At 38.5% G+C, this 12,153-nt stretch overlaps 1 protein-coding gene across 1 annotated transcript in view; it reads left to right on the plus strand.

Moving 5' to 3' along the window:
* Positions 1-697: 697 nt before the first annotated feature.
* Positions 698-12,153, plus strand: part of FBXL2 (F-box and leucine rich repeat protein 2) — a 192,487-nt gene continuing 181,031 nt past the window's right edge. Inside the window, exon 1 of the mRNA XM_037846740.1 lies at positions 698-734. Within this exon, the coding sequence (XP_037702668.1) occupies positions 732-734 (3 nt within the window). The 5' untranslated portion in view covers positions 698-731. The remainder of the gene's footprint in view (positions 735-12,153) is intronic.

Genomic DNA, 12,153 nt, shown 5'->3' on the forward strand with positions numbered 1-12,153 from the left:
GTCCTGGAAGCTAGAGGGAGCATAAGGTAGAGAGACTTCCATTTCCTTTTTGTAGAGTTAATGGGCTAGATCTTGAGGATACCGGAAGTTCCCTTAAACTATTTTAAAAACATCCAACAAAATTACTGATTGATTTAATAAACTAGAGTGTACTCATACAAAGCTATTCCAAGAATTGGCATGCAAAGATAATCTTTTTAATTGCAAAAAGTTGATTATAAAACAATGTATATGGCTTATCCCATTTTTATGAATGTCTTTGTTTTGGAATCATGAAAGCAGACAGTCTAGAATATGAGCAGTGGTTACACGAGGTTCTGGTATGTAGTGTGGTTTTATTTTCAAAATGTTCTGATAAAGGTAGCTTTAAATGTGCCTTTGGCAACCAGGTGTTACCTGTGCAATCTGGTTTTTAAATTTAAACTTCCATAAAGACCTTCAATTAGGCAGTCTGATGCTGGGTTATCTGTCAGGTGAGGGGGGTCAAAGTGATCAGAGTGAGGATGGGCCATAATCAAAGTAGGAGAGGCAAGGAGACCCCGCCCAAGAACCAGGGGCAGGGCGGTCCGAAGGGCAACGCCCCCGTGGGTCACGTGCTCGCCTACCGCCAGTAGCAGCCTCCGAGCCCACCTTGCGGACGGGGCGGGGCGCCCAGCTGGCGTCACCAGGACAACGGGCGTCGCCGGCGCCGTGTGACTCCGTGCTGTGGGCGCCCTCGCGGCTCATCGGCCATGGTGAGTCTGGGGCCCGCGCCGCCCGACCGGCCCGCCCTTCCCCGCCCTGGCGGGGTTCCAGCGCGGCAGTCCACTGGCTCTGGGCGGGTGGCGCTGGGCTTGCGGGGAGGCTGGGCCGCGGCCTGCTAGACTGTCCGGTAGGGCGGGGCGGGCCGGGGGAGAGGGACCCCGGGGGGACCGGAGTGTCCGCTTGCGCAGGGACGACCGCGGCGCAGGTACCCGCTGGACGTCTTGGTCACACCCGGAGCCCCTACTCACTGGGCGCCCGGACGGCGTGACGCTGACCGTTTGCCCCGGACGAGCCTGGGAAGCCACCCAGGGTGGGTGTGGTTTAAAAAAGAAATAAACAATATGAATTCGTATTTACATTATATTCCAATCTATGTCCTTCCACTTTTATTTCTATGCAATTATATATAAATAATATAATACACAATATGCGTTTCTTTCAAATTTATCATCTCACAGGCTTTTTATCATGCAGAAATTTAAATTTGCAATTTTTAAAATTATCACCTCTTTTTTGTTAAAATATGGGGGGGGGCGTCATTAAGCTGAAGTTTTTTCTGAGTGCAGTGTCCTTACTATGGGATTTAACCCATAATCAGGACATTATAAATGTCTTGAGAAAGCATTACCTTTGTTCAGTAAACTTGAGCGGGAGTAGGTGCACCACCTGGTTCCTATTAAGCTCCTTTCTAAAATCTGACTTGAAGACTCACCTGTCTGCTGAGGTGTCAGCTTGAAGAGCAAGGTTCAGCAAATTGTCTAAAAAAGTGTGATTTCTCCAGAGGCCTCTGAGAAGAGAGGAGCTGGACACTGCTTGGGAACACACCCTTGGTATAGAATATTTGAGGGTATGTGTTTGTGGGGGTGGGTAATAGCAAACTGCCTTGTTTTAAGAAAGACTTAGACAATGAGTAAAATTCATTGGAGATTTGCTCATTATATGTAGGGGTAGTTGAAGTACTGATGAGCTGAGAATGCAGGGTGCTCCCCAAGTGCCACTTGGCCTTTTTGGAGAGAAAACTTACCATTTGTAACTGTGGCTGGCTCTGTCTTTTCTTAATAACTAATGGGGAAGAGGAAAGGGTGGTGGTAAGAAAAGGTGGACGGACGGTCTGTATCTCTCCTTAATCCTGGAGAAGCAACTCCCAGGTGTGTGTACCATTACCCACTGCAGCAATGTCCCCTTTATTTTGTTCATGTTTCTTTTTAATTCTGAGTTTTTCTTAGGTGACAAATAAATGGAAACAGCAAGAGTTTCTGAGACTGAATTTTATAAAAATATGTGTTTAAAATATTGCAGTGATTAACTTTTATGAGTTCTAATTGAGAAAAGCCTTTACAGTCATAGCCAGGAGAAAGGAAGAAGTCCAGGAATTAAATTTTCACAGCTCTCTGAAGTTTCATTTCCTCCTATTGTCCATTTTCCTTTCATTCATCCACTCCTCCCATCCTGACTCATGGTCCACCCTGTCACCCCTTATGATAGAAAATGGTTTTATGCACTCTAAAACAAAGGCATTTTACCGTGCTTTTGTGTTAGTGGTTGCTTTGCTGAACTTAGAAATATTTTGCTCTGTGTGTGTCTTCAAGCATTAAGATTTAAACTCAAGGAAGAGGTTTAATTGAGTGATAAGATAATGCTTAGGTTCCAGGGGATGCAGGGAATGTGTAGTCCCCAAAACTGTGTTCAAGATCACATTATACTTCAAAATATCCTTGATACTACTTTAGTAGTTAATATAAATGACTTTTACATCTGCTTAAGTATTTCTCAGTGAAACTCTCATGTTTTTGCTGCCTCTATAATAATAATGAGAGTTACCATTTATTGGGTACATTCTGTGTGCAAGGCATTTTTCCAAGTGCTTTATGTGCTTTACTTAATCTTCATAATAACCCTGTGAGGAAGATAACATTTCTCCATTTTAGAGATGAAGAAACTGAGGCACAGCGAGGTATTGTAACTTGTTCAGTGTCAGCCAGCTGATAAATTGAGCCAGGATTCAAACCAGGCAGTTTGTCTCAGAACCTGCTTATATAACCATGTGCTGCAGTGTAATATACAGTGTACCATTATATGTTGCCAACAAATATGCCACATATTTGTTAGGGAATTAGTTTTCCTCCTTATTTGGGCTTCAAATTTTTTGAGCACTTAGGAATACTTGTGTTTTGTTTTTCCTGGCACTGGGCTAGAAACTACAGAGTAGGCATGCCCAGCCTCTTTCCCTTATCCCTTCCCTCCCCTTTCACAAAGATGAAATGAAAAGGAATTAATGAAGACAAATTATTAGGTCAGGGTTCATACTCATGGTTATAATAGCATTAAGAATTTCTCTTGTCACTTGAGTTCATGTTCAGTATGTGGCACCTGCTTTTGTGAATCACAAAAATTGGTGCTTTATACAAAGCAGTTTGTATTTGGGGATGTAGCAATGTTTTAAAAAATAAAATTAAGATACAACTTTTCTAAGTTTTTTTCCTTATAATGTTTATATTTGTTTTAGTTTTTTATTCTAAAATTGTTACAAAAGGCATTGAGTAATTACTTAATTTTACTTCCTAGGGATCGAAATAGGACTACCTATTACTTGTCCTTATCAAATTTTTGTTACTTGTAAGACATTTAATTTTTTTGAAATATGTTATAACATTGTATCGTACAATTTTCCCATTTTAATCCATTCATTTGGACTTCCTGCTTTGGTTCTTCCCTTTCTGTATTTGTGGTTGGGATTCTCAGAAACACAAGATGGAGGGGGATATTTACAGTAAAATATTTATTTGTAGTTTTTCAAATTAAAATGATTTTCTTAACCGAGGTTTATAGACAGTTTTGCCCTCTTTGCTGTCCCATGGTATAGTTAAAACAATTTATATGATGAGATCTGTGTTAACAGATCATGAAAATTAGTAGTTTCTCTATTAATTTTCCTACTCTATTAAAATTTTATTGTGATGACATATATATAACATAAGGCTTACAGTTTTAACCATGTTTAACTGTATAATTTGGTGGCATTAATTACATTTACAGTTTTGTGCTGCCATCACCAACATCCATTACCCAATCTTTTCTGTCACCCCGAACAGAAAGTCTGTGTCCATTAAGGAATAATTCCCATTTCTCCCTCCCCCCTAGCCCTGGTAACCTCAAATCCATTTCTGTTTTTATGAGTCTGCCGATTCTAGGTACTTTATGTAAGTGGAATCATACAGTATTTGTCATACTTAGCATAGTGTTTTCAAGGTTTTCAAGGTTCATCCATGTTGTAGCATGCATCAGAAAGTCATTGCATTTTTAGCTGAATAATATTCCATTGTGTATATGTAACACATTCTGTTTATTCATTCCTCTGTTGATGGACACTCGTGTTGTTTCTACCTTTTGGCTATTGTGAATAGTGCTGCTGTGAGCATTGGTATACCAGTATCTGAGTCCCTGCTTTCAGTTCTTTGGGTTATATACTTAGAAGTGGAATTGCTGGGTCATATGATAATTCTATGTTTAACTTTTTTAGGAACTGCCATATTACTTTCCACAGTAGCTGCACCATTTTACATTGCCACCAAAAATGCATGAGGGTCCCTATTTCTCCACATCCTCACTATCACTTGTTATTTTTTTTTGTTTAAATAATAGCCATTGTAGTGGATGTGAACTGGTATGTCATGTGGTTCTGATTTGCATTTCCCTAATGACTAGTAATGTTGAGCATCTTTTCATGTACTTATTGGCCATTTTGGAATAAACCTAATTTTTACATTAGGTAGTTTGTCTTTTTGTTGTTGAATTGGAGGATTTCTTTATATATTCTGGATATTAAATCCTTTCAGATATTTGGTGTCTTAGTTTGCCTGGCTGCCGTGACAAATACCACACAATGGGTTGGCCTAAACAATGGGTTGGCCTAAACAATGGAAATTTATTGTCTTAGTTTTGGAAGCTAGAAGGCTTCCTCCTGGTTGGTAGTGTCTAATGTGGCTTGCTGTAATCCTTGGGATTCTTTGGCTTGTATCTGTGTCTCATGCCATATGGTATGTCTTTTCCTTTCCTTCCAGATTCCTGCTGATTTCCTGTTTCTTGCTCATCCCTGTGTCTTTCTCTTTATAAGGCCTCCAGTAATTCAGATTAAGGCCCGCTCTATTCAGTTGGTTCACACCCTGTTTACAATTACCACAAGAATGCAGATTAAGATTAAGAACATGTCTAAATTGGGGTAACATAACTCAGTCTATCACATATGGTTTCTAAATATTTTCTCCCATTCTGTAGGTTGACTTCACTTTCTTGATTATATCTTTGATGCATAAAGTTTTTAATTTTGATGAAATCCAGTTCATTTTTTTCTTTTGTGGCTCATGCTTGTAGAATATATACCAAAATATATATCTAAAATCTATTGCCAAATCCAAAGTCATGAAAATTTACTGTATGTTTTCTTCTAAGGTTTTTATGCTTTTACCTCTTATTTTAAATTCATTGATCCATTTTGAGTTAATTTTTGTATTTGGTATGAGATAGGAATTCAGCTTAATTCCTTTGCATGTAGATATTCCATTTTCCTAGCAGCATTTGTTGAAGAAACTATTTTTTCCACATTGAATGGTCTTGGCATCCTTGTAATAAATCAGTTGGCATAGATGTGTAGGTTGATTTCTGAACTTTTAATTCTATTCCATTGGTCTATAGGTCTATCCTATGCTTGTACAACACTATGTTGATTACTGTAGTTTTGTCTGAAGTTTTGAAACTGGAAAGAGTGAGTCCTCCAACTTTATTCTTCTTTTTCAAGATTGTTTTGGCTGTTTGGGGCCCCTTGCAATTCCATACAAATTTGATGATTGATCTTTCCATTTCTGCGAAAAAAAGAGGCTGCTGTAATTTTCCTACTTTTGACAATGTTGGTCTCCATTTGTCTGTGCTGGGGAGGTGAGGGGTAAATTTTAGTAGTTGTTACAATAACTTTCTTTCAAACAGCCCTTCCTCTGTGTTCAGTTCTGGGTGGACACATTTATCTCATTTGGTCCTTCCAACATTCCTGTGAAATTGACATTATACCCATTATTGGCCTAGTTTGGTTAGGCAGTTTGTCCAAGGTCATATAGTTGCTGAGTAGCAGAGCCAAGATTTGAACCCAACTGGTCAGTCTCCAACATCTCTGGGATCTTAACCATTATACCATGGCTTCTTTCCAGACTAAGGACTGTTCTCAGTGCCTGGCATTAATGTGCTACAAGATTAAGAGTCTTGATTTATTATCAGTTGAGTCAACAGGCTCTTTTTTATTTTATGATAAACTCTCAAATATGATGTTACCTAGTGACATCCTATAGGGTTTATGTGGCTTTTTTTTTTTTTCACTCAATGCAAACAACCAAAGCTCAGATATGGACAAATGTGATAGGGCTTCATTTTCACCTCTGCTTTCCCTGCCATTACTCTCTCACTTGATGTCTAAGCTCTACCCGCTGGAGTGTCTGCCTCAGCTACTGCCACTTCTGACAGTAAAAAGGAGAGCTGGAGAGACTGAGAGAGTGATAGGGTTGGAACAATGAGGGCTAGGGAAGCAGAATGGGGACAGCCATTGGAAAACTTTTTGTGGAGTCAGAATCAGGGTTCAAACTCAGTGTACCTAGTTCTAAGTGCTGCCCCTATTATTTTCTTTCTGTTGATTTGTCTGTTATTTGTTTTTTTCTATCCATCATTTTTATTATCCAAATATTTCTATCCAACCAATATACTTGCCAACCTCTGTTGTAGGCAGTGGGTGTCCGGCAGTGAATGAAACAGGCAAGTCTCTGCCCTCATGAAACTTACATTCTAGTGTCAGGAAGACAGATAATAAATAAAGTGGTGAAAAGTGTTTTGGAGTAAAATAAAGTAGGGTAAGAGAGAAAGGGAAATCTAGATAGGGAAGTAGATGAGAGGAAGGAATTGCTTTTAATGTAGTATGGAAAGAAATGCCTTTATGATGAGGTAAGGTTTGAGCAGAGAAAAAGCCATGGGAATGCCTGGAGGAAGGCCAGCTCACATAGCACTTGTAAGTTATTTAAAGGACTTTGATTTCCTTTTAGGGATAGTGGAGTAATTGGCAGGGTTAAGTAGAGGAGTAGCATAATACAACTTACATTTCAAGCAAAAGTATCATCCTGTTTGTTGTATGGAAAATAGATGTGGGATAATGTTGAGAGAAGAAAGGACAAAAGGCACTGGAGACTAGATAAGACATTGTTATTGCAGTAATGTATAGGATTAACTGATGGATTGGTTGTAGAATATAAAAGAAATGGAATTCAGGGGTGATTTTAGGGGTTTGAGTCTGATCAAAAGGAAGAAGTTGGCATTTACTGAGGTGAAGACTGAGAGGAGCAAGTTCGGGGTGGGGATGAAGAAAGCAGGAGTTGGTTTTGGACTTGTTAAATTGAGATCCTTATTAGACATCTGTTCTAGTTTGCTAATGCTGCCAGAATGCAAAACACCAGAGATGGGTTGGCTTTTATAAAAGGGGGTTTATTTGGTTGCACAGTTACAGACTTAAGGCCATAAAGTGTCCAAGGTACTTTCAATCAGCAATCGGGTACCTTCACTGGAGGATGGCCAATGGTGTCCGGAAAACCTCTGTTAGCTGGGAAGGCACGTGGCTGGCATCTGCTCCAAAGTTCTGGTTTCAAAATGGTTTTCTTCCAGGATGTTCCTCTCTAGGCTGCAGTTCCTCAAAAATGTCACTCTTAGTTGCACTTGGGGTATTTGTCCTCTCTCAGCTTCTCCAGAGCAAGAGTCTGCTTTCAATGGCCATCTTCAAACTGTCTCTCATCTGCAGGTCATGTGCTTTCTTCAAAGTGTCCCTCTTGGCTGTAGCGCCTCTTCAAAATGTCACTCACAGCTGTACTGAGTTCCTTCTGTTTGTCAGCTCATTTACCTGGCTCCACTGATCAAGGCCCACCCTGAATGGGTGGGGCCATGCCTCCATGGAAATTATCTAATCAGAGTCATCACCCACAGCTGGGTGGGGCACAGCTCCACAGAAACACTCAGAGTTACAATCTGCTCAACACTGATAACATCTGCCCACACAAGATTACATCAAAGATTGTGGCATTTGGGGGACACAAGATATTCAAACTGGCACAGCATCCTTATTAGACATCTAAAAATGTGATGGTATACATTTTAAAAACACAGACTTCATTGAGTCTTGGAGTATTAGAGTTGGAAGAGACTTTTTTTAGTTTATCTAGTACATTGCCTTTATTTTACCAACTAGAAATACCGAGAGGTTAAATGACTTACCCAGACTAAACAGCTTTTACTGCTTGTGCAATGCAAAGAACTGTAGACTTGGAGATGACAGGACATGTAAGTGTACATGGGTTATGAGATGTAACTTTAATTTGGAGTTATTCTGATTTTCAGCTCTGAACCTTTAGCAAGTCATTTGTCTGCTCTAAGACTTTTTCTTCCATCAAAAATGATAATAAGTACTTTCATTTTCTGTTAGGATGTTTAAAGTTACAACGGTTAGTCACTGAGGCTCCCACCCTAATAATGAGAACAAGCTGGATAAGCTACAAAATCATAGTTCTTTAAAAACTATGGTGGGGGGTGGGGGTGGGGGAGAGAGGATGCAAGGAAATTTAAATTAACTGAAATCCTGAAAGTAATGAGCCCTTTCTGGGAAAGAAGAGACTTATAGATGCTTTCATTCCTGATGGAGCAGTGGGAGGAAGACAAATCTGCCATAGACAGGTAACAAAAACCAGCCAAAATTTTAATGGATGTATGTGAACTAGAGTGATGTTTTGGAATCCTGAGGAGCCCCAGCCATAGAGCAAGGCTGCACCTACCTGCCAACTCTTTCCCATGGGCCTTCTCTGAGTACATGGGAATAGTATGCTGAAGGCTGGGAGCAGGGGAAGAGAGCTAAGCATGATACCCCTGGGGCCTGCTAAAAGCTGAAAGGAGGGTAGGAGAGCTAATAGAAATCCTCTGAGATATTAATAACTTTTACTGAGTGTAAAGGCAGGGGCTTCCACAGGCTGGGGCCAGGGCAGAAGAGCTGAGAAAAATCCCTCTCACTACCAGATTTTCACTAAGAACAAGGAAACAGACTTTCAGAAGTTAGTTCCAGAGTAATAGGGCTTATAGAGATCTTTCGAAGGCACAGAGAGCAGAGGGTGCTTCTGGAGTACAAAGACAACTTCCTAGCTGGCAGCCAGGATATAAAACAGAGATACATCTCTCACGGTTCAGAAAGCTGGCAACTAGGTTGTATAGCTTAAGGAGATCTCTGAAGTTTCACCAGTGCTCAGATCCCAAGTTCTGAAGGGGAAGTTATGGTCTTACCCTAAAATCATTTTGAGTGATTTATGAACTGAATCTTAACTAATGCTACAAAAATCTGAAACCCGGCTGAACTATAGATTGAACCTTCCAACTCCCCAGCAGCCTAATTGAAGAATGAGCCTTTTGTGGGGGTTAAATAATGATTCTTTTACACACAATATCCAGCATGAAATAAATTATGAGACATGCAAAGAAAATGTGTCCCATGGTCAGAAAAAGAAAGGGAAAATAGAGACAGACTTGTTAATGGCACACGTTAGAGAATATGGATGAACAGATGAAAAATTCCAGCAGAAAGATGGAAAAGTATTAAAACGAAGCAAAAGGAAATGCTAGAAATGAATAATAGATAACCAGAAATGAAGAATTCATTTGATGGGCTGAACAGTAGACTGGACACATTGAAAGAAATCAATGAACTTGAGGACAAGTGGGTGAAAATTATCAGCATCCATTATCTGTGGGATGATACCAAATTGTCTAATATGCATGTAAGTAGAGTCTCCGAAGAAAAGGAGGGAGAGCTTGAACAGAGGAAAGATCTGAAGAGATAATTGCCAAAATTGATGAAAGACATCAACATACTTATCTAAGAACGTCAGCAAACATCAGTGAGGATAAATACAAAGAAGTCTAAACTTGGGCTCACCATAGTCAAATTGCGTAAAACCAAATAGTTTGATAAAGGAATTCTTAAAAGGCAATAGAGAAGGCAAAAAACACAATACATAAATGGGAACAACAATACAAATGATTGCTGACTTCTCATCAGAAACAATGCAGGCCAGTCAACAATGGAATAAATTTTTTAAAGTGCTGAAAAGAAAAACAGAAATGCTACAAACCTGGAGTTCTATATCCAGTGAAATGTTCTTCAAAACTGAATGTGAAATAGACATTTTCTAAAAGTCAAAAGCCTAGAAAATTTGTCTGCAGTATGTTAAAAGAAATTAATCATGCTGAAAGTGATACCACATTAAGCTCAGATTTGAAGGAAGAAATGAATTGTACCAGAAAGGGTAAGTATGTGGATAAATATAAAGGACCTCTTAAAAATTACTTTTCTTTTATACATTTATTCAAAGGATTACACAGTGTTTAAAGCAAAAATAATAACAGCGTATTTATTGGGTATCTATAGTGTAGGTGCCAGTAAGATATATATCAATAACTGCACAATGGGCAAAAGGAGGTTAAATAGGGGTAGACTGTGATAAGTTAAAGATGCTAACTGTAATTCCTAGAACAAATGTTAAAAAAGTAATAGAAGTATTATCATGAGGTCAAGATAGAAGTCAAAGGAAACAGGAAAAGGAGGACAGAGAACAGATGGGACAAATAGGAAGTAAATATCAAGATGAGGGACTTAAAACTAATCATATAAATAATTATATTAAATTTAAATTGACCATACACTCCAATTAAAAGGTAGCAGTTGTCAGACTAGATAAAACAGTATGGTCCAAGTCTATGCTATCTTTAAGAAACACTTTCTGTATAAAGACACAGATTGAAAGTAAAAGGGTGAAAAAAAAAAAAAAAGGTGGTGATATATTGATAGTTGAAAACAAGAATACTTTGTCTCATTTTTTTTCTCAATTCTAGAGACATTTCATAATAAAAGGGGCAATTCATTAAAAATACACAACAATCTTAAATGTTTATATGCCTCACAACAAAGCTTAAAAATACATGAAGCAAAAACTGGCAGAACCAAATTGAGGAACAGTCAAATCCACAGTGATGGTTGAAGGTCTTACATCTTTTTCATTAATTGATAGTACACTTAGACAAAAATATCAGTAAGCATATAAAGATTTTAATAGCATTTTCAATTAAAACTAAGTTGACTTAATTGACATTTATGGAATAATACACTTACCAACTGCAGAATACATGTTCTTTGCAAGTATACTTGGAACATTCAGATACACCATACGTTGGGCGTAAATTAAATCTTAATACATTTAAAAGGATTTAAATCATAGAGTATGAGCTGACCACAATGTTATTAAATTAGAAATCCATAACAATAAGATATCTAGAAAATCTTTATTCAGAAATTAAGCTATACAGTTCTAAATAATTCATGGTTCAGAGAAGAAATTTAACAATATATCCAGATTTGTCAGTTGTTCCCAAAGCAGTACTTAGGTGAATTTTTTGGCATTAAGTGCTGTATTAGACGAAAAGAAACATGTAAGAACAACCTTCTAAGTTTACATCTTAAAAACAGAAAGGAAAGGGGGGCCATTACATCCCCCCTAAAGAAATAAAAAAAATCATATTTTTTATGATCCTGAACTGTATGCTAACAAACTAGACAACTTAGATGAAATGGACAACTCCCTAAAAACACACTAACAACCTACACTGACTTGAGGAAAAAAAAAAAAAAAGACCTCAACAAACCAATCACAAGTAAAGAGATTGAATCAGTCATCAAAAACCTGCCAACAAAGAAAAGCCCAGGACTTGACAGCTTCACTGGCAAGTTTTACCAAGCATTCCAAGAAAAATTAATACTAATCCTGCTCAAATGCTTCCAAAAAATTGAAGAAGAGGGAACACTACTTAATTCATTCTATGAATCCAACATCACCCTAATACCAAAGCTGGATGAAGATATCACAAGAGAAGAAAACTTCAGACCAGTCTCTCCAATGAATATAGATGCAAAAATCCTCAACAAAATGCTTCCAAATAGAATCCAACAGAATATTAAAAGAGTTATACACCATGACCAAGTGGGTTTTATTTCAGGTATTAAAGGGTGGTTCAGTACAAAAAACTCAATTAATCGAATACACCACTGTTCTAGTTTGCTAATGCTTCTGGAATGCAAAACACCAGACATGGATTGGCTTTTATAAAAGGGGGTTTATTTGGTTACACGGTTACAGTCTTAAGGCCATAAAGTGTCCAAGGTAACACATCAGCAATTGGGTGCCTTCACTGGAGGATGGCCAGTGGTGTCTGGAAAACCTCTGTTAGCTGGGAAGGCACGAGGCTGGCATCTGCTCCAAAGTTCTGGTTTCAAAATGGCTTCCTCCCAGGATGTTC

The sequence above is a fragment of the Choloepus didactylus genome, chromosome 1 (assembly GCF_015220235.1).
Source record: "Choloepus didactylus isolate mChoDid1 chromosome 1, mChoDid1.pri, whole genome shotgun sequence".
Classification (NCBI taxonomy): domain Eukaryota; kingdom Metazoa; phylum Chordata; class Mammalia; order Pilosa; family Megalonychidae; genus Choloepus; species Choloepus didactylus.